Source organism: Lytechinus pictus, chromosome 16, assembly GCF_037042905.1.
Source record: "Lytechinus pictus isolate F3 Inbred chromosome 16, Lp3.0, whole genome shotgun sequence".
NCBI lineage: Eukaryota > Metazoa > Echinodermata > Echinoidea > Temnopleuroida > Toxopneustidae > Lytechinus > Lytechinus pictus.
Genome location: NC_087260.1, coordinates 15068657 through 15092549, shown reverse-complemented (window position 1 = coordinate 15092549; position 23893 = coordinate 15068657). Strand labels below are relative to the sequence as shown.

At 36.1% G+C, this 23893-nt stretch overlaps 1 protein-coding gene across 1 annotated transcript; it reads right to left on the bottom strand.

Moving 5' to 3' along the window:
* Positions 1 to 296: 296 nt before the first annotated feature.
* Positions 297 to 15415, bottom strand: LOC129279143 (rhodanese domain-containing protein CG4456-like). The gene is made up of 5 exons (XM_064111122.1): positions 15261 to 15415; positions 11614 to 11811; positions 9769 to 9966; positions 3887 to 4049; positions 297 to 3194 (listed from the first exon to the last, which is right to left on the bottom strand). Exons 2-5 carry the CDS (start codon positions 11789 to 11791, stop codon positions 3140 to 3142), a joined length of 594 nt encoding a protein of 197 aa, XP_063967192.1. The 5' UTR covers positions 11792 to 11811; positions 15261 to 15415; the 3' UTR covers positions 297 to 3139.
* Positions 15416 to 23893: the final 8478 nt, after the last annotated feature.

The following is a 23893-nucleotide window of genomic DNA, read 5'->3' as shown; positions in this document are numbered from 1 at the left end:
TTCTTTCCCACTACTTTCATCTTCCTTTCTCCCTCTTTTTCTCCTTCCTTTTTTTTTTTTTTTTGCCAGCCGATGGGGGGGGGGGGGGGTGCCCCTCCCAATAGTTACGCCACTGTTCACATGTCAAGAACAATTTTGTACATACTGGAATGACGGCCACATTTTGAAGGACGCCGCAACACCAATTCAAGTTCATTTACAAAAAGAATCATCAATTCGTGTAAACGGGACCATGTAATTTTATGACCTGGTACGAAATACTGATAAAAATAAAAACGATCATACAAATAATCAAATAAAAAAACATATGCAGTTTTAATAAAATACATATTATACAAAATTTACTTTATTTACCTTCATAATATAAGATAAAATTATCTTCTATGTTTCAGTGTGCCTTAAAATTATTGCATTTTATTCTCAATCTTAATATGATTAAAAAAAAACCATGTACTTCGATGTGGAATTAAACAGAAGCTCAACTCTATACACAAAATCCTGCATTTATGATTTGTACATGCTGCATGTTTTGACACAAAATAGGTGCTTATAAAAGAATTACATGTACAAGTATATACATACACTTGTTTAAAATATTCCCTTATCACGATACCTGAAATAAACAGAAATAAATAAGCAATGTTCTTGACATTTCACTGCAAATTGGAATTATGTGTTATATAGGATACACAAAGTTCTACATAACATGTCACATATATAGGCCTAATCATAAAATTCATACTAAGAAAATAAAAGTTTGAAGCAGACACGACTGCAGAGGGAGCTTATGCCGGTTAGTATTGTAAAAGTTCGTTTTCATACGGACAGCAAAAGAAAAACAAGCAAGTAAAATTAATATTATAGAATGTAAAAAGTATTTCAATAAAGCGATTAAAGGACAGATTAAGAGAAAATCCATCAAATTATTGAAGTGTTTGATAATTATGAAAAATAAATAGTAATTGGGTTGAATAGAATAGTGGTAGCTAGTTTACCAACTACGATCAGCTGACGATTGTAAAATGAGACTCGACATTTTACACGCATTGCAGTGCATACATTATTAAAACTAAAAGTTGGATGAGATAATTATCTTAATGAATATGTAACAATGTGATCTACACTACAAAACACATCAGTGCTGATATATTATATTGTTGTACAGTATATACACAAACGGTATAAAAACAGCAACATTTATTATGATCCTAATACTGCAATGGTAAAAGTAGCGGCATAGTAAAAGTACATAGTATAGTAACGTAGTAGTATTAGTAGAAGTAGGACAAGGGTAGTATATAGTAGCATAGTAGTACACTGTAAAAACTGTGGTGTTAAAACTGACACCAGTTGGTGTTTATAGAGGACCACACCCTGGGGTGTTAAAATTACACCCTAGAGATTGAACATAACACCAAAGAGTGTAAATGTAACAACCAAAGGTGTTGTAATAACACCTACAGGTGTTAAACTAACACTGTCAATTCAACACTGGTGTAAAATAGCTGGTGTGGTCCTCTATGTACCTGTTAACACCACAGTTTTTGCTGTGTACCTTAGTATAGTACTAGCATAGCAGTAGTAATAGTAGTAGTATTGTAATATACATTAGTTAGTAATATTGTTTTACTTGAAATTTATCACCGAAAAGCATCCTAATTCATTTAAATTTACCCTGATAGGACAGTCGTATGGTGTGCATTAATTAGTGTAAAGTTCCGACGAGGTTCACACTCGCAAGTCCTCTAATTTATATTTTTAACCTCTAATTTAACTCTTTAACGCCAAATTGATTATTGGGCTCGCATAATGAACAAAAATTCCAGAGATTGGTTTCTAAACTTCTCTGTAGCATGTGATAGGTCCATGGTAGCATGCAATGGAAGACGTCTCAGACGAATGTATCACCCTGAAAATGACGGTTAAAGACATCGCATATAAGAATTATGAACTTCATTTTTGCGATATATTGTGCGATGCAGCTCATACTCTGGGGTTATCAAACCCACTGGTAATACATATATCCATGCCAAACCCCCGCCTTTAAAACTTAACATTGATGCTTGAATACAATTTATCACGATACATCAACCATGGATATTCATGCTGGTACCTACACTATTATTACTATACCATAATTTATTGACTCTGTAACTAAAATACAATGTAAATTCCAAGGATTTTACATAGATTCGGCTGGAATAATGTAGCCGAATACTGTATTGGATTCAGATTTAAACCGTGTGCATGGATTTAAATATAAAGCAACAAGATTTGAATTAAAATCTTTTGAGATTGAAAAGATAATATACCGGATTAAAATTAAATCCAATATTAGACTGGTCCCAATCCACAGCCAATCTGGATTTATTTCAAATCCTAGAAATTTAAAGGGGTGTTGAAAGAAATGATTGATTGCAATGATCAATCAGAAATTTGAAATTAATATTATATTGCATATAGAACAATAGTTATCTTCTACTGCAAAATGCAGATTATAGTAATCAACTGAAAATTTGCGATTGACTTGTGGCTGATTCTGGATTTTATTTCATTTTCATTTTTTTATTATTATCATTTTTTAAAACAAGTCCACACATCGGTGTTCATAATGCATATATAGCATTTTCATTTATTTCATGTGCGATAAACAGCAATGTGGATAAAAAAATGCCTTACTCAAGGGCATAAGTACTGTGCCGGGAATCGAACCCCGATCCTCAATCAAGCGCCTCAGACCACTCGGCCACGGCACCTCCAATCTGATATTGACTTGCAACTGATTGCCAGTTTCTTGTAATGCGCCCATGAAAAAACATTGAAACAAATACCAAATTTATCAAAATAAAGTATTCATAACCAATTTCCCATAACCAACACTCAAAATGATAGGAAAAAGGACAACCACACGGTTATGGAAGTGATGTGGAAAGTTCGGAAATTTTAGATTAAAAATATACTTAAAACACTAAAAATGAAATAATCACCCATTGAAAGGGTCGAATAGCAATAATGTTTGGTACAATGTCAATGTTCAACCCTTTTCGTCATGCACCGTTTTTCACTATTATTAGTGTTTGTAATTCGGGTGATTTTCAAGGCATTTTGAGACCCTATATAGCTGATGCTGTTGTGATATTCAGAGCTTGTTTTTCTCAACCCAACTGTTCCAGCCGCCTGGGTAGTGCCTTGCTCTGTAAATAGAACAGAATAATTATCAAGATTGAGAAGGATTGATAGTGTACGATGAAAATGGTACGTGATGCATCAATATTTTTACATTTTAGCTCCAATCGTTCATAGTTAACTGATACTAATTTCTTTATCTTTATGGAAAGGATTATGATCCACCCATTTATCTATATCTAACTATCTATCTATCTATCTATCTATCTATCTATCTATCTATCTATCTATCTATCTATCTATCTATCTATCTATCTATCTATCTATCTATCTACCTATCTATCTATCTATCTATCTATCTATCTAACAATATTTATATCCAACTGTACATTAGCACTTTCATTTCATTAGACTGCACCAGGAAACAATATGTAGTTTCGCTCCACGACACACGATGGACGCATGAACATTTAACAAAAATGTATATTATCTTATGCCCTCCATGACAATGAACAACCGAGAAGTCTTTGTCGAAAATTGGTGAATCAAGACGGAAGTTTTGTCCTGGACTCTGGTCAAACGACATAATTTTCGTCAGCTCCGAAACTCAGGACGAAACTGCTGTTCAGTTTACCAATTTTCGACAAAGACCTTCCAGTTGTTTATCGTCATTATGACGGGTATTTTCAATACATTTACTGTGTTCTTGAGTCTGTCTTGCGCCGCGGAGCGAAAACTTTCTGATTAAGAGAAAACTTACTTTGTGTATCCAAAGTCCTTTGCTGTCTCTAACGCAATGAGACTCCTTCTTCCACTTCGACAGGTGAATACAACATTAGACCCATCGGGGTTAGGTTTGTCCACTCCGTACTTTTCTTTTAGATCATCGTCGGGTAAACTCAACGCTTCTTTCAATTCATCCACTGAAACAAAAAATTATAAAATTTTATACCTAAGGCTCATAAAGATTTGATTCTAAAAGAAATTCAATCACCCTTAATAGCTTTTTCTGAAAGCTTAAAAAAAAATCACCAAAGTGCATGGTGAATGTTTGAAAAATATAGTAACACAGAATAAGACGAATGTTTGAACGCGATCATTAAATATTATATTCATGAAAGTTTCAAATCGGGTGTCACATTTTGTCAATGTCATAAAAGATCGAGTCTATTCTTAAAAAAAAATTTCCAAAAAAGAGAACATTTCAAAAGTTCGGCCATTTTTTATTGTTTGGTGTTAGAGCATGCAATTGCAGTTGTCCACAGCAATATTCAAGTTCAACCTGTAGGATTGGCCTTCCAACGTCCGGACATTAAAAAAATCACCAAAGTGCATGGTGAATGTTTGAAAAATATAGTAACACAGAATAAGACGGATGTTTGAACGCGATCATTATTATTATTTTTTTTTTGTTATAGACATCAACAATTTAATCTAAAATGTGATAAAGATGAAATTTCTCTATAGGGTTAAAGCTCTTTGAACATTTGAATTAAATGAACATTGGATTTAAATCGCCATTTTACATAAAAAAGTATATCTTTCTTAAACTCATACCAAATTGAATATATATTAAAAGCTCTTCCTTGCATCTTATACATGACATAAGATTTGAATATTGCATACTGTGCAAATATCATAAACAAGTTAACCAACGTAAACTTGCGATCGTGAATTTTGTATCCAATGAACAACGTCGTTTCGTTAATAGGAATTGCAATTTTAAACATAAATTGCAGAGAATTCTTTATCTTTATCCAAAAATTGGCAACAGGATTACATTCTAACATAATATGAACAAAAGTTTCTTCTGCTTCACAGAACATACAAGATGTGTCATTAGCTAATTTCCAACGACATAAATTGAATTTAAAGGGTAATAAATTGTGAAGCATTTTCAAGTTGTATTGTCGAATCTTGTTATACTTTAAATACTTTAGTTTGAAATTAAAAACATTTTGCCAATCAAAGTTTACTGGTAATTCTAATTTAGATTGCCAGTATTGTATAATGTGTGGATCGGACTTTTTTTTGGTTACAAGTAAAACATAAAAATCTTTTGATTTCATGTTCTTTAAGTTTACAATATCTCCTCCACTAATTTCAAAAAGATCTTCTGGAAGCTTTGAAGATAAGGTGTCACATTTGTCAGTCCATTCAGCTGGGACAGCTCTTTTTAGCTTTGAATATTCAAACTCGACTAAAAGTGATTTACATGCTACTATTTCAAAAATTTCTTCTGAAGGTTTCCAGGCATGATTACGTAATAATTGGTGAACATAAAAGATATTGTGGTCGGACCATCTGTTGAAATATAAAAGGTTTCTTTCAAATTTTATATGACTGTTATACCATAAAATTTCGTGTTTTATACTATTAATATTGTGATATTCAGTAAATCGTATGTCATACCAAGAGCACAATAGATCTGTATAAAAGGATGGAATTTGCTTTTTCATACATACAATTAACATATCTTTTTTCGAACAATTGAAACGAAGACACAAGGGCATCGGTCCTATCTTTGCTGTCCAAAATTTGAACAAGTACATCCATGGTTGATCATCATATTTTAAATATTTTGAAATCCATGAAAGTTTTAATGAAGATAATTTTGAATTTAAGTCTATCATATCTAATCCTCCTTTATTGAATGAATTAATACAAACATTTCGTTTTATCTTTTCTTTTTTCGAGCCCCAAATAAATATATACATCATTTTCTCTAATTCACGTGATTCCAATTCAAAAAAAAATCACCAAAGTGCATGGTGAATGTTTGAAAAATATAGTAACACAGAATAAGACGAATGTTTGAACGCGATCATTAAATATTATATTCATGAAAGTTTCAAATCGGGTGTCACATTTTGTCAATGTCATAAAAGATCGAGTCTATTCTTAAAAAAAATTTTCCAAAAAAGAGAACATTTCAAAAGTTCGGCCATTTTTTATTGTTTGGTGTTAGAGCATGCAATTGCAGTTGTCCAAATAAGATAAGGCAAAGGGATGATATTAAAGGTATTCTTATAAATGAAAAAATGATTAAACTTGCCCAATATGCCGATGACACGACATTGATTTTAGCGGACAAAAAGTCTGCAGAGAAAGCTTTTTCAGTTATAGATAAATTTTCCTCTTTTTCTGGTTTGAAAATAAACAGAGATAAGTGTAAAGCCATGTGGTTGGGCTCCTTTAGAGAATCTCAAGATAAATATTTTGATATTGAGTGGCCAGAAAACCCAATTAAGGGTCTTGGAATATTTTTTTCTTATGATACTGATTTAGCTTTAAAGCTTAATTTTGACAGATGTATCAAGGATGTAAAGGTATTGCTAAATATTTGGCGAAAACGTAATCTTACTCTGATAGGAAAGATACAAATCTTAAAAACTTTTGCATTGTCAAAGTTCATATTTTGTGCCTCAGTTTTGTCTGTCCCTGAACATGTGGTGGAAGAACTTGAGAAAATTATACATGCCTTTTTATGGAATGGAAAAAAGAACTATATAAAAAAGTCAACACTGATTGCCCCTTATTCTAAAGGGGGACTGAATATGATCGATATTCGTTCAATGTTTAAGGCACTCAAAATAAAATGGATAGTAAGATTTTTTGATGAAGGACTTTCTTCATGGAAGATATATTTTAATCATTTTATAAGAAAATATGGTGGTCACTTTTTACTCTATTGTAATTTTGATAAAAAAGATTGTCTAAAACTAAGATTTGTACCCTCTTTTTATAAAGAGGTTTTATATGCCTATTTTGAGTTAAGAGATCTGAGTAACCATGATGCATTTTCTCATGAAAGTATTATTTGGAATAATAGACAAATAAAAATAGCAGGTGTCAGTTGTTTTGTGAAGGAATTGTTCAATATTGGTGTTTGGTTTATTCAAGATTTATTTGATGAAAATGGTCAATTAATCCCTTTTATAAAGTGGCAACAAATTGGCTTTAAAAACTATCTTCTTTGGCGTTCAATTGTTTCTGCTATTCCACAGACAGTTAAAGCTCGTTGTTTGGAGAGGCGACATCTGTTTAAAAAGTTAGATATTTATATAGTTTTTGGTAATAAAAAAATATTTATATCAAAATTGTCAACCAAGATCATAAATATGATATTAAAAGAAGATAAATACCAAACCCCTACTTCTGAAATATATTGGAGATCAAGGTATGATATAAGTGAAGATGATTTTAGTTTTATTTACGAGTTGCCTTTTAAAGTTATTCCAGATACAAGAACAAGAATATTTCAATATAAAATAAATACAAGATGCTTACTAGTAAATGCAAAGTTAAAGAAAATGAAAGTTGTAGATAATGAGATGTGTTCTTTTTGTAAACAAGAACAGGAAACAATTGAACACCTGTTTGCAGAATGTTCGCATACTCGAGATTTTTGGAATGAATTTCTAAGATGGTGGCATACTAAATTTAAAAAAGAAATTATCCAAGTAAAGGATGAAGAGATTTTATTTGGAATTAAAAACAAGCAAGATGTGTTATTGAATCATTGCCTTATTGTAGCAAAGAAAACTTTATATTTGTGTAGATATATTAATATCCTTCCTTGTTTTGACTTGTTTACCAGTAAATTAAAACAAGTGTACCAAACAGAAAAGTGTATTGCTTATAGGGACTCTACTATGTATAGATTTTTTAAAAAATGGAGTCTATTAGATTTTGGGTAATGTAGACGAACAGACCTGTATTGTTTCTCTATGTTTCTTTTTTTCCCTTTGTTGTTTTGGTATGTATTTTTTTAAATCAAAATGTAACCTATCCATACTGTTCACTGTTATTTTATATGGTTATTAAACCTGTTTTGTAATATGTGTATGAGATGATTATATTAAATAAAAACGTTTAAAAAAAAAAAAAAAAATTGCAGTTGTCCACAGCAATATTCAAGTTCAACCTGTAGGATTGGCCCTCCGATGTCCGGACATTAAAAAAAGCCGATAAAAACATTATCCTTTGCTCTGGATTAAATCCCAAAATTCATGCATTGAATAGCAAAAAAATAATAATATTTTTGGAAAATTTGTGCTATCTAATATTGTCTGATATTACTTTAAATCAGGGGCAGATTCAGGATTTACCAAACGGAAAATTTGACAAGCGAAAAAAGAAAGAAAAAGGTTTTCACATAAGATTTAAGGTCATTTCGTCCACCATCTAAATTGAAAAGCATAACAAAAAATTGAATAAAATGAAAAAATAGTCCCTGCTTTCAAAAAGGGGGCACGCTTGTGTTAGAATGGCATATTTACATTACAAAATTTAATGGTGCCTCTCAAAGGGGGGGGGGGGGGGAGGCACGGGCCGGCTTGATCCGCAAGTGTTTTCAATCGATCGATTATGAGATATTGATCGCAAAGTTTCTGAGATTGCCATCTTATCCGGAGCCGACGTACAACGGTACGGTTACACTTCGTAATTCCGAAGGTTCGTAATTCAGAAACACGTAAATTGCCTATACCTCGATGTTCGTTAATCCGAAAACGTAAAAGGGTTCGTTAATCCGAACATTTGTGGCGTTATTCCGAAGGTTCATTATTCCGAATGTTCGATAATCCGAAAACGAAATAAGGTTCGATGTTCCGAAGGTTCGTTAATCCGTAAACGAAATAAGGTTCGTTGTTCCGAAGGTTCGTTAATCCGAAAAAAAAATAAGGTTAGTTAATCATTTCGTTTTCGGACTAACGAACCTTCGGAATTACGAACCTCATTTCTTTTTCGGATTAACGAACCTTCGGAATTACGAACCTCACTTCGTTTTCGGACTAACGAACCTTCGGAATTACGAACCTTCGGAAACACGAACCTTCGGAAATACGAACCTTCGGAATATCCGAACCTTCGGAATAACGAACCTTCGGAATTACGAATGTACAACCCTTCCGAACATACAACATCAATTGGGGTATAGGGCTTAACAGCCAATCACAATATGATGGGGGACCTATTTTGTGGTAAATATTCTAAAGCTCCTTAACCAAGAAGAAAATATCTCAAAACTCACTAATATGAAAATCCCGCAGTGTTTTCCGAACAGGTTTCCCTGGTCAAGTTACCCTATCAAATGACACTTTTTCATAGTTGTATGAAAGGGCCCCAGAACTTGTTTTGTTTGTTTGTCTGTTTTTAATAGAAAAGAAGTGTTTGCAGTTGTTGTGTGTCCGGACGAACGAATCTTAAACAGCCATTTCGAAAAAAATAAGCGAAGTTTCATCAATTTCTAGTAGGATGGGGGGTCGGATGTCCGCGGACACTTTATATTTTTGAAGCCTTCTTTTTTGTCTTTGGATTACACTAAAAGTATGAATTCAATAGTTGTAATCATCTTCTATTTTGTTCTCTATAATATTTCCTAACATTTTGTACAAAAAATTGATGAAACTTCGCTTGTAAATTGTTCAAAATGAGTTTCTAATTTCTAAACTTGATCGTCCGGACACACAACAACTGGGTACAAACTAGAAGGGGCTGTGGAACGGTTTCGAAAGTGTCGGGGGGGGGGGGGCTGACCGTGGGCTGACCATGCAAAAATCAATCAGATGAGGCCGAAGACCCACCCCCCCCCCCCAGTTCCAAGGCCCTGATTTTTTTTTACTAAGAACTCCAACTCACAAGGAATATGGCAAGCCCTGTTCATCATCCCCGTTGCCGCGATCTCATCAGGTCGTCTCACTTCGATGATGATGGCACCTCCATTCTCAACGAGTTTCACCATCTCATCATGGTAGCAGTTCCTAGGGTCAATCTCTTCCTCTGCCAGCGAGGACATATTCCCTTGGGGACCGCTCATCTCCAGCCTCACACTTCCAGCTAAATAAAATGTCAAAATATGTATAATAAATGCTATGACTTAGTATGAGCCAGTCCTAAGTATTAAGCCATTCATTGAATATTAATCATGGCGGGCCGCCGTGCTGCCCGATAGTCTGCGCAGTGCCCCTTTAACATGTTAAAAATGTCTGCGCATACGCGTATATCTGCGCGGTTCTAATCGAAGATAAAATATTTTTGAAGATTTTTTTTCTCTCGATTCTAATTCATACGATACAATTTACAAGTAACAAAACTTTGAAATTATTCGAATCAATTACTTGAACAAATACAAATTATGCAAACAATATTGAAATGAACAGTATCACACAGAATGAAATATTATTATATCATTATTACAAACTGATTTAAAACACCATATACATGATATAAGAACACCAATGACGACATCTTATCCGGAGCCGACGTACAACGGTACGGTTACACTTCGTAATTCCGAAGGTTCGTAATTCAGAAACACGTAAATTGCCTATACCTCGATGTTCGTTAATCCGAAAACGTAAAAGGGTTCGTTAATCCGAACATTTGTGGCGTTATTCCGAAGGTTCATTATTCCGAATGTTCGATAATCCGAAAACGAAATAAGGTTCGATGTTCCGAAGGTTCGTTAATCCGTAAACGAAATAAGGTTCGTTGTTCCGAAGGTTCGTTAATCCGAAAAAAAAATAAGGTTAGTTAATCATTTCGTTTTCGGACTAACGAACCTTCGGAATTACGAACCTCATTTCTTTTTCGGATTAACGAACCTTCGGAATTACGAACCTCACTTCGTTTTCGGACTAACGAACCTTCGGAATTACGAACCTTCGGAAACACGAACCTTCGGAAATACGAACCTTCGGAATATCCGAACCTTCGGAATAACGAACCTTCGGAATTACGAATGTACAACCCTTCCGAACATACAACATCAATTGGGGTATAGGGCTTAACAGCCAATCACAATATGATGGGGGACCTATTTTGTGGTAAATATTCTAAAGCTCCTTAACCAAGAAGAAAATATCTCAAAACTCACTAATATGAAAATCCCGCAGTGTTTTCCGAACAGGTTTCCCTGGTCAAGTTACCCTATCAAATGACACTTTTTCATAGTTGTATGAAAGGGCCCCAGAACTTGTTTTGTTTGTTTGTCTGTTTTTAATAGAAAAGAAGTGTTTGCAGTTGTTGTGTGTCCGGACGAACGAATCTTAAACAGCCATTTCGAAAAAAATAAGCGAAGTTTCATCAATTTCTAGTAGGATGGGGGGTCGGATGTCCGCGGACACTTTATATTTTTGAAGCCTTCTTTTTTGTCTTTGGATTACACTAAAAGTATGAATTCAATAGTTGTAATCATCTTCTATTTTGTTCTCTATAATATTTCCTAACATTTTGTACAAAAAATTGATGAAACTTCGCTTGTAAATTGTTCAAAATGAGTTTCTAATTTCTAAACTTGATCGTCCGGACACACAACAACTGGGTACAAACTAGAAGGGGCTGTGGAACGGTTTCGAAAGTGTCGGGGGGGGGGGGGGGCTGACCGTGGGCTGACCATGCAAAAATCAATCAGATGAGGCCGAAGACCCACCCCCCCCCCAGTTCCAAGGCCCTGATTTTTTTTTACTAAGAACTCCAACTCACAAGGAATATGGCAAGCCCTGTTCATCATCCCCGTTGCCGCGATCTCATCAGGTCGTCTCACTTCGATGATGATGGCACCTCCATTCTCAACGAGTTTCACCATCTCATCATGGTAGCAGTTCCTAGGGTCAATCTCTTCCTCTGCCAGCGAGGACATATTCCCTTGGGGACCGCTCATCTCCAGCCTCACACTTCCAGCTAAATAAAATGTCAAAATATGTATAATAAATGCTATGACTTAGTATGAGCCAGTCCTAAGTATTAAGCCATTCATTGAATATTAATCATGGCGGGCCGCCGTGCTGCCCGATAGTCTGCGCAGTGCCCCTTTAACATGTTAAAAATGTCTGCGCATACGCGTATATCTGCGCGGTTCTAATCGAAGATAAAATATTTTTGAAGATTTTTTTTCTCTCGATTCTAATTCATACGATACAATTTACAAGTAACAAAACTTTGAAATTATTCGAATCAATTACTTGAACAAATACAAATTATGCAAACAATATTGAAATGAACAGTATCACACAGAATGAAATATTATTATATCATTATTACAAACTGATTTAAAACACCATATACATGATATAAGAACACCAATGACGACATCGTACACCGATCACAAACTTTACAACTGCAATACAGAAACAAGCCATTCCTGAATATACTCGAGTATCATACACTGTAAAAATATTGGGTACAATTTTAACCAGCACGAGGGTAATTATGTGTCCAACCAATTTTGGGCAGTATTTTACCCAATGTGGGAAGCATATTGTCCAGTAAGGTTAAAAAATAAGCAGTAATTACTTTAGAATGGGCAAAATTTTCATCACACTGGATAAATAAAAATGCCCAAAAGAAATGCACAATGTTGGTTGGACTCATAATTACCCCCATGGAGCGTTTTTTACCCAATATTTTTTAAAGTGTAAAAAAGATGGAAAAGTCAGTTTAATTTCGGAAATTTCTTGTTCACTATTACCTATTAAAAAGAAGGTTCGCTGAAAGTGAAACTTAGATGTATACAAATCCACGAAAACCGGGGGAGCATTTCGTCAACATTTCCGTCCGACAACTTGTCAGATCTGACAACTTTCCTTGAATTTGATTGGCTAAAAAGCACTGGTACTATGGTAACTGTCGGATAAAACGTTCGACAAGTCCTTTCGTGAAACGCTCCCGTGTTATTCTCTTGTTCCATAAATGCAGCAGAAAAACAATAATGATGGGAGGATTTTGAAGAAAATGCCGTCGCTCCAGGAGAATTTGAGGGAGAACCCCCCCCCTCTCGAATGACTTACCTCTTGTGGTATCCATATACCGCAAAGGTACAATCGAACGATCAGTGTAAAGTAAAAAAAAAATTTCGAATTTTTATCAAAATTTTAAAACCAAAGCACCCCAACGGGGACCGCGGAGGGGGGGGGGGCGTTGGCTTCAGCCCCCACCTTTTTTTTTCTCAAAACCATGTACAAAATTAGTTTAAAAATTACCACCCGATTGCCCCCCACCTTCTAAATTGAAATTGAATTGCATTCTACACAGCCTGGACATATTATTATAGCGCATGAAATCTGAGAAAAGCCAGTTTGAGTTTGACAAGACCCTACGACTTCAATAATATGCAGCGATTGTATGATACGTGACAGTTGGAATGGGTCGTGTACTTGAAAGGTAACATTTTTATGCTGAACAAGACGAAACAAAAATAACGATGGCACTACACATACATGCACGTTTGACATGACAAGGCTGATTTATTATAGCATAAACAGCAAAAGTGGAGGGGGACTGAAGCCCCCTCCATTTGCAGCTCCCCCGGCCCCTGATATATATTTATATTAAACTATAAGATTCTAGTGTGGAAATTTGCAACGAAATAGCATTTTTTGAAAATTTATCATGGCCCAAGCAACAGCGAGCCCCTCTGCCATAACCCCCTTTCTGAGCATAATTAGGCCTATGGGCGGTCGTGTTTATCCGTACAGTTTCTTTCTCTAAAGATGGTCGGGCTCTTGTGTTTATAGTCCAGGTTTGAAGTTACTAAAGAAAAACACCTACGTATATATATATATACACAATGATCTGCTTTATTGCCCGTTGCAACTTATATATCCAAAAGTCTATTTCAGCAATCCCAATTAATGTAGGCCCTATATTCACATAATATACCACAACGGTGCTACAACCATGCAATTTTTATTTTGTGTATTCTTAAAATCACCCATTCGTAATCTTTCAAGAGAAGCCTATACTTTGCCTATAACATGGACCAGACAGAGATACGTACTATACTTTTGTTGTTTCGTTTATTGTTTTGTTATTCTGGGTCGGGACTGAAGCCGGAGCTTTTATTTTCACGGTTCTTGAATTGAATTGATTGAATGCGCGGCTATAAATGCCTGAGTGAGATCGATATAGCTATATGCACACTTTGAGACCATACTAAAGATTTACTGCACTGGTATCTCCTTTCCGAGTCCTGCCCCACCACCAAAGAGGGGGGGGGGGGTGGGGTGGAGAGAAAATGGGAATTAAGAGAGGGAGAGAGGGGGAGAACGGGAAAACAGGGGGAGGAGAGGGAGAGTTTCAAGTTTCAAACTAAAATCCACACATATTGGATCATTTTCAATTTTACAAACAAATATAATATGGACAATTACAGTGAAACACAGAGTTACAAATCCATTATATAAATATATAAATAGATATAATACAGAGTAAAAGATATATAGATAGAAATATAGTGATATAGTGGCCCCCTTACAGATAATAGTAAAATACTAAGGTCACATTCTTGAAAATTATGGTTAACAATTTTTTTACAATTTTTTTTACAGTGCACTATAAGGTCGTCCGAAGGAACTTGTCAAGCAACGCAAATTGTTTGTCATTTCTCAGACATTTCTCCAATTTGTCATACCAACCAGAACCAGAATTCCAGGGGGTGCTGCCTATATGGAATATAATACACGCAGCAGCCCCTAGGAAAATTTTGGGGGAGGACTATGCTCTATCCGTATATCATGATAATATTCCAGTTATTTTTCATATTTTGTAGAAAGTAGGGATTTTTGAACCCTATACGTCGCACAGAGCGAAAACATTATATTTACAGCTAGGGGCAGCACCATCGGGGGGGGGGGGGGGGGGGAGTCTGGGGCGGCGGGCGAACTCGGACACCGTTTGGAAAAAAGAACTGTTCAGGTGAAATCTTTCCATTTATTTGGGTAGTACCTGCCTACAAAAAATCTGACACAGACCGATGTACTTTTTACAGACCCCCCCCCCCTTGAAGAAAGTGGGAAGAAAATTACATATAGGTCCTAAATATAAATATAATTAAAATATAAAAAAATATATTATACATGCATCGTTAAGACAGTGACCACATCATCAGCAAAGCAAACGGAATAAAGGGACGAGGGCATAGGCCTAAGGGGGGCGGGGGCTAAATAATAGCTGTGCCCCTATATGCATTGACTTCTCCATAGAACAACATTAATGATTTAAACATAAACAGTCGTCTAATAATGGATATGAATTAAGCTTAATTTCGAAAAAAATGGGATGATAAATGGGTTTATCTTGAAATAAATTACGTTTAAAAAAAATGTTCAGGAAATAAAAAATCATATTCTTACCAGCCGGCAGCCCCTGGTGAAAATAACCCCTTTTGCAGACCCTTTATCGAGTATCTACAGCAGCCTATACCCTATACATGGCTGTAAATCGCCTCTGTACCGGGCTGGGTTGAATGCACATAATGACGACACTGAAGTCTGCTGTTTGATGCGATATAGAACATTTAGATGCCTTATTGATTCTTTCGGGGCAGCCGGTCGACCGTGCAAACATAGATGTGGCGCGCATGCTCCGATAACAACAATGCCAGAACATTATGATAATGTGAGTTTTTAGTCTTTCATCGAACAGACCCTTTGAAGTTTTGTTACTGATCGCAATCTGCACGCGGCGCGGTGTAAGTTTATAGTGTAGGCCTATATGCATAGGCGGATCCAGGGGGGGGGGGCGAGGGGCCCGGGCCTCCCCTATTGGCGGAGCAAAAAAAAGAAAAAAAGGGGAAAGAAAGAAAAAAAAAAGAAGGGAAGAGAGAAAAAAAGAAGGGGAAACATAAGAGGAAGAAGACGAGTGAATAAGGTGAGGGGAAGACTAGGAAAATAATTAAGAAAATCTTTCATGTCACTATATAAAATTTTCGCTCGCGCTTCGCGCTCGCATTGCCTTTTAGGTGATTTACATATCTTGTTCATTGTGGAGTTTAAATATCAAGTTTGGAAGTCAATCATATTTCATCTCGGAAATCGAACTTTCATTATTTTTTGTGATTTACAAATTGATTTTTTAAAAGTGCTCTGTAAATATGTCAGTTTTATGGTCAGAATGTTAACATTTTCAGGTACCTATTATTTTCGTGTAATCCATAAAGTTTTCAAAATATCCTTTTTCAGGTCTGATTGTCAAAACGTATCAGCTACGCAAGCGCTGCACGCTAACATTTTGATTGGCGAGTTATGTATGTCTCAATATTGTACAACAAACTACTTAAAATCCCATTTTAATGCCGACAGTGTATAACAAAATTAGGCTAGCAATTTGCGATCGCATTAATGGTTAATAATATATTAACTGATGCATCCTAGTTAAAAGTGCTTGAAATGTCCAGTTTTCAGGCCATCATATCATCAAATTTCGCGCCCTCATTAGGCATTCATGAATAAGATATCAATCTAATAATTGAATTGTCCCTTTTGTTTCATCTCGCAGTTAGCAAGAGGAATAGGAAGACAATCTTCATTTTCATGATGACATGTCCTAAGAACATTATCATTATCCAGTTTCAGATCACAATATCAAAAATTTTCTGCTCTTGCTTTGTGCTCGCATTATTAATGTAGGAAGATCCCCTATTACTCATTCTTTTCATGATTAACAAAATATGAATAGAGTGTCCCGTTTTAGGTCTAAATCTCGATTTTTTTTCCGCTCGCGCTTCGCGCTCGCATCAATTTAGTTATATAGCTATCTTATTCACAATTATAAAAATTGATTAAAATTTTCCATCCTTTATGTAAAAATGCCATTTTTTCAGCTCGCGCTTCGCGCTTGCATGGTTTGATTGTTAAAATATGTAACGTCTTCATGGCTAAGTGGCAGACCTTAACAGGTACCTTTTTGATCAGTTCAAAACGCATATGAAAATTTTCTGCTCGCATTATTAATGTAAGGAAAATCCCCAATTACTCATCCTTTCATGATTTACAAAACATGAACAGAATGTCTCGTTCAGTATACTAGATCTCGAAATTTTCTATCAATTGATTAGTTATATACCTATTCTGTTTAAGTTACAAAAAGTGCATAGAATTTCCATTCTTTGGGTAAAAAATGTCAAAAAATTTCAGCTCGCGCTTCGCGCTCGCATTATTTGATTTTTAAAATATGTAAAGTCTTCATGGCTAACTGCATACAGTCTTTAACAAGTACCTTTTCCATCAGTTCATTTCTGCTGGCGCTTCGCGTTCGTAGTAATTATTTAGTTGCATACACATCTTTTTCAGGATAACAAACATTGCCCAGAATGTTCAAATTTTAGGAAAAAATATATAAGATTTCCAAAAATTTAGCTCGCGCTTCGCGCTCGCATTATGTAAATAAGGATTATGATACTATACATTTATGTTGATTAATAAGAATAAAGCTAAAAAGTGACTATTAGGACTACCCTTTCAAAGAAACAATCGATCGGGGAAACTATGGCTGAAAAAAAATCCGCCCCCCCCCCTATTGGCGAAGGCTGGATCCGCCCCTGTATTATGTACACGGCATTATATACCCTTGCCCTTGACATTGCCCGTACAATATCAGTATAGATGGTCAAGTTTGCGAGTATCGAAGGTCATTTGATCGCTCAATGGGGCGGCGCCGGGGGGGGGGGGGCAGCTATAGCTATAGGGATGACCACCCCTTGCAGTATAGAGAGGAAGTATATATATATATATATGTTTGTGTGTGTGTGTATGTATATGTATTTATATTATTTATATATATATACGTGATTAGAATCACGAACGCTAATCATAATTCAAATTTAACTCCGGAGGTGAATTTATAGGCCTTTTCACACTTGAATCTTGTAATGATGATTTGCTATTGTTATTGTGACACTGATTAGCGTTCGTGTTTCTAATCATGTTCTAGTTTGGTTTCACACGTGCTTAATATTCGTCAATATAGCCGTTTTATTTACTGGAATCATCATTCAAATTACCATTTTTTTACCGTTTGAAAGAGCGGCCAGTTAAGTTTCACTCAAATTACGGTACGAATTTTGCGTGTGAAAGGCTTGACTTTGGGGGGGGGGGGGAGGACTTACGTGACCTTTCAGGCACTTCCCCAGATCACTCATCGTAGTTTGTATTTGCGATGCAGTGCTTTGATTGACAAGTCACCAAGGACACATACCGCCTTCGCTCGAGAATTCGAATTCAAATCACAGCTTTCGAGTGAGCGTGTGAAAGGTCCGATGATTCTAAGGACGAAAATGCAATCGTCATTACAATGATCGGATTCAAGGTTCATGTGTGAATATTATGTTGTTTGTTTAGTTTTTTTTTTTTTTTACAGTGAGCGGATTTCGGCAGTGTCATTGCGCCTTCATGGTTCACTTAACGGATAGGCACTGATCCTGACCTGATTATTAATGATTACAAAATAAAAACTTTTCCATAAATCTGTACATCAGCATCAATCTGTACATCAATAAATTACTATAATATGCTTTTCACACTGCACTTTTTGTCCTAATTATTGGTGGGGCTAAGGGGGGGGGGGGTCTTTGCCCCACCAATTTTCCGGGGTTAAGCTTAGCCCACTTCGTTTTCACACTACGTTTTAGCAAAGTGGGCTAGCACGGTAAATAGTACGGTACAGTCAGTCCGCAAGCCCTGAAAAAGTAGCTTCTTTTATCCAAGTGATATTCATGACAAGAGGGTTTTTGCATAGTTAATGAGCTTGGTGCGAACCAAAATACCTCTTTTTATTCGGCCATTGCTGCTCTAAATATTGACCAAATTTCATGTTTTTGGTATCTTTGTAAAGAGGAAGAATCATTCTCTTAGGTCATGTGTTTGGATTTTTAAAAGAATGTTGTAATATAGGAAAAACTTTTGATCTAAAACATGAAACAAAATATTTTTTTTCATGCAACAAAAGTTGCTGTTTTCACACTTAATTTCTGTTTGGGCACAAAGGATTTTTAAATCATGATAAAGCTGAAGATCTAAGCTTTAATATGATATAATTTTTATAAGAAGATGTATTTTAGATGGGTCAGCAGCCAGCTTTTCATAGGCCAAGTACATTTTGCAGCTCAAAAACAAGAATACTGCGCTCTGATTGGTCATAGTGACCACACACCCACGCAAATTCCAATGTTCCCCACACTGGGCCTCTGCAAGGTCACCTTCACCATGTGGTAATCTCTTCAAATTACCCGCGCCTGTTTGTTTTGAAAACAGTATTCAGCCAATCAGAACTCTGGATTTTATGTTACTCAGAAATTTCAGAAATCTCGTCTTGCATCTTGATGGAAATAACTGGCTGCTGACCCATCTAAAAGATGCCACATATCAACAGTGACATTGTAAGAAAGTATAGAGTTTGAGCTTTCTGATGATATAAATAATGTTGGTGCCTAAAACACAAAATGTTGCACAATTTGCAAGTGAAAACAGAGGAAGAAAATTATGTTTGATGCATCTTTTCAGGTAAAAAATTCACTTATTTATCAAAATATTTCATTCAAAAGAAATGACCAATATAAAAGGGTAACATTTACTCTTGCCCATGGTACAAAAATAATCAATATTACTCAAGGAGAAAGTGGCTAAATTCTTTGAGAAAGAAAGTCTCACAATTCACGAGATTTTGCAGGGACATGAATTCAGCCACGAGAGGACTTGGATAAATCTTGCTCATTTGCTCATTAACACAGGGGCTTGCGGACTGACTGGGTACTATTTGGCCCTGCAAAAAAAGCAGGGTTACGTTAATCACGCTCTGTATGGTAAAATCATCAATATTCATGAGCTGAGGGATAGTCCGGGGTTAAGGCATTATCCCCGGCTGAGCAGATAGTGTGAATCGAAAAAAAGATAGTATGGGGTTAAGGATAGTCCGGGGTTAAGGATAGTATGGGATTAAGGAAATCCATTTTGTTTGTTTATCAATCTATACATTATTTTTTTTACGTATTTATTCGAGCCAGGGGGGCGTTTCATGAAAGGACTTGTCGGACGTTTTATCCGACAAGTCCCATTTTATCCGACAGTTACCATAGTAACAGTACCTCTCAGCCAATCAACATCAGAGAAAGATGTCAGATCTGACAACTTGTCGGATGAAAATGTTGATGAAACACTCCCCAGATATCACATCTTACATTCTTACAATTTTCAAATGTATTCATCTATTGATTTCAATTATTCATTCGTTCATCACTATCGAATTTGAGAAATTGATGACGTCACATTCTTGTAATGGGTAAAGGGGCGATATATTCATAATGCCTGTTAAATTGTGGGTCTGCAAAGCGGGAAGCATATAGACTACATCATGAACAATCCGCAGGGTCCGAGTTTGGACTTTGACACCGTAGCGAGCAGGGATCAAAATTAGTCTGCAAGCACAGACTCAAATTTCACACTTTAACAGATTATACCACGTCTAGAGTGAAGACTAGACTCCAATTCTCTGACTGTGTCTTTGGTGCTATGGTAGACATGGGTAGAGACAACCACAACACATAGTGACATCTAGTCTCATTACTTCAGACTCTGCATTATGCACTATGCGAATTGCGAAAAGCACAGACCTGTGTCTGTAGACTAGATCGAAATATAAACATTATAAATGTTTTGACGGAGGCACATAGATACACGCCTGGGTAACAAAATGTAAATCGATTTGAAATAGTGAACATAAAACGATAAAAACGCCATAAATCACTGAATGAATAATATAAAAATATTCTGTAGGACAATTTTTTTTTGCGTGTGTCGTGTGGTGGTAATGAAGAGGGAAAATGAATAAATGAATAAATGAATGAATGAATGAGTAGATAAATGAATAAAAAGTAACGACAATAGAAATAGATGAATAAATATATGAATGAGTTAACAATTATAGTAATTAATTAATAGATAGATAAATGAATAATTAGATAGAAAAATAAGTGAAAATTAGGTGAATGAATAAATAAACAAGAATATAGATAATAAAATAATAATAGGCATATATAATACAATATAATATATGTAGCGCCATCTATCTAGAAATATTATATTCCGAGGCGCGTTGTTATCATTATTACCCCGACTTTAGCTCGAGCTGCCTTTCAGCGCTCATGCATTCAAGAAATTAATCCTGTCGGGTACCCATTCACATCACCTGGGTTGAGTGCAGCACAATGTGGATAAATTTCTTGCTGAAGACCATGGCTGGGATTCGACCCCACGACCCTCTGTTTCAAAGTCTACAAGGTCAGGCGTATAATCATTATACGCCTCACCTTTTCATCTTCTGTTATTTCCCGATCACTCTCTTTGATACAAATCCTTTATCTTTTGCTCAATCCAGCCACCTTTACCCCTCTTTTTCCATCATTCCTCCATTTCTGTCATTATATCATTTCATATAGAGTAAAAACAGAAGGCCTCGTGAATATTTGATAAAAGTAATTGTATATTCCTTTATGAGTTTAATGCGCAGGAATGCAGTTTCCATCTCTTATGCAAGCCAAACCCGTACTCCCTAAAATGTTCAAAAGCAAGGAATAGGGGAGGAAAAGAGAAGAGAAGGGATCTAACTCCTATAAAAAAAAAAGCTGGCTAAAATGAGCCTGTTATACATTGATAACCCACCGTACAAAGTATTCCCTGATATATACGGAAGGTGCACATGCGCCAGGCAGGATATTCCCTTTTCTAAATTGACCATTAAGAAAGAGTTAAAAGAAAGATAACTCTCTTATAATACTCTTTGTTTCTTCTTTCTTTCGTTTTCTCACGGCCTTTTCTTTTTTCACTATCTGGGGGCGTCGTGATCTAGTGGTTAAGATTTTCGTCTTTCAATCTGAAGGACGTGGGTTCGATTCCAAGCCATTGCGTATTTTCCTTCAGCAAGAAATTTATCCACACGGTGCTGCACTCAACCCAGGTCAGGTATATGGGTATACCGGCAGGAAGTAATTCCTCAAAAAGCTATGTGCACCGGAATCGGTAGACTAGCTTAGCCGGGGTAATATAGGAGCGCCTTAATTGAGCACCTAGCAAGGTGGATACGTGAGCTATACAAATCCTACATTATTATTTATTTATTATAAAAAAAACCTTATAGGGGTCGTTACCCCGTCTCCTTTAGCGCCGCCCCTCTGCGATACACAGATTTAAAATAATGTAACCCATACGGCAATACTCCAAGTCAGAATCTTTGCCCACGTAAACATTTTGAAGGCTGAAAAAATTATAATGTGTACCAGTATTTGGCCTATAATTCCTACCATCTTATTTCCATCTCATGCTCTGCGTATACTTCTTACCCTTCTAATTTGACAAATTTCAGGTCGCTCAGTCGCGTTATGAAGCAAAATGTGGTCAGACATGAATGGTGCAAAATTCGAGCGAGCAAACAAAAAGAACCCTTTGATACAAAGATCAGCGGCCCGTTTCATAAAGAGTTCAACGTAACTTTGCCATAATGGCAACTACCATGGCAACAGGTCTCAACAGCCAATCAAAATCAAGGTTACCATGGTAGTTGCCAAAATGACAAAGTTGCAACAGTTGTAACTCTTTATGAAACGGGCCCAAATTTCTTAATAGATATTAAAAAAAAAACATATTTCACACTTTCCCTCATTTTTAGTTTTGAAAAGTTTTTTTTTGGTCCATGCTCCTATCAAGGGCCCCCAATACGCAACTGCTGTCGCTATAGGATTTGATCTCTCTCTGATTTGAAAATAAGTTTCATTCTAATATGATGAAGTTTTTAAGAGGGAAATATTAATTTATTTTGTCCCAGATAGGTCATCACTAAAAAATGAAGGACGCGTTTGGTCTCCAGAAAAAAGGTTCATCAATTTGGGGTGCACCGCGCGTCATCCGACCCACGCCCCCCCCCCCATAGATCCGTGCCTGTCAAAATTAATGATGAAATTAAGAGAAATTAATTCCTCATAGGCCTATATATCCGGAAAACACCCTCAATTTGTTTTGCAACAATTTTACTATACCCACCCTTTATTCCATAGGCCTGTTACTCTCTTTTTCTTCATTTACCCTGTCTTTGACATAATTATCCAAAGGGAAGGGGGGGGGGGGCATTTTGTTCAGGATAATTTTGACAAGCAAAAGAAAAGGTCTTTACTATACCAATTCGAGTCTTGAATTTTATAGCTCTTCTTTTCTCTTTCTTTTTATAATTGTAGGCCAATCTTTTGTTATATTTTATTGTGATTTGCTGACTATTATGTTTGTTTTTATCTTTGAATTTGAGATTGGAAATAAAACAATGAAATGAAAAATTAAAATTATTGAATTTTAAAAAGGAATGTTGTTCAGTCTTGGCCAATGTATGATAATGAAAATTTCAGCACAGGCATATAATTAGAAATGGCAAATTAAATCCTTGAATGGGGTGGAAAGTTTGTTTTAGAGCCAATTTTGGATGATTAATTAATCGCAAGATTCCACCTTTATAAACCTACCGTATCTGACCAATAAACTAGGCGTTGTGGCGTGCGCCTGTAATCCAAGCTGTGGGGAAGTTACAAATTGATGCAGAGGTTCGAGGTTCGAGCCCTGGGGAGCGTTTCATGAAAGGACTTGTCGGACGTTTTGTCCGACAAGTACTGTTTTATCCGACAATTACTATGGTAACAGTGCCTCTCAGCCAATCATAATCAAGGAAAGTTGTCAGACCTGACAACTTGTCGGACGAAAATATTGATGAAACGCTCCCCTGGTCACGTCTTTCGGATGGTGACGTTAAAGGTCGGTCCAGACGTAAATAATCATATCTGATTGATACACGTCTGACAAAACTCAAATACACACACACAATAAGCGGATTCCGTTTGTACCACGCCTACAACACGCCCACACCAGCAGCACGAGCAGCATGAAGCGGAGACCCGACGCTCGATCGCGGGGCCGGGCCGCGCCGGGCTGCAGTGCAGCGCGGGTCGGTGCGGCCG

Bases quoted from the DNA above. Each gene is read 5' to 3' on its own strand.
- LOC129279143 (XM_064111122.1), bottom strand. From the start codon at position 11,791: ATGAGCGGTCCCCAAGGGAATATGTCCTCGCTGGCAGAGGAAGAGATT. The intron at 4,050-9,768 runs GTGAGTTGGAGT...TTTTTGTTTCAG, and splicing joins CAGGGCTTGCCATATTCCTT to TGGATGAATTGAAAGAAGCG. The intron at 3,195-3,886 runs GTAAGTTTTCTC...TTCTATTTACAG, and splicing joins AAGGACTTTGGATACACAAA to AGCAAGGCACTACCCAGGCG.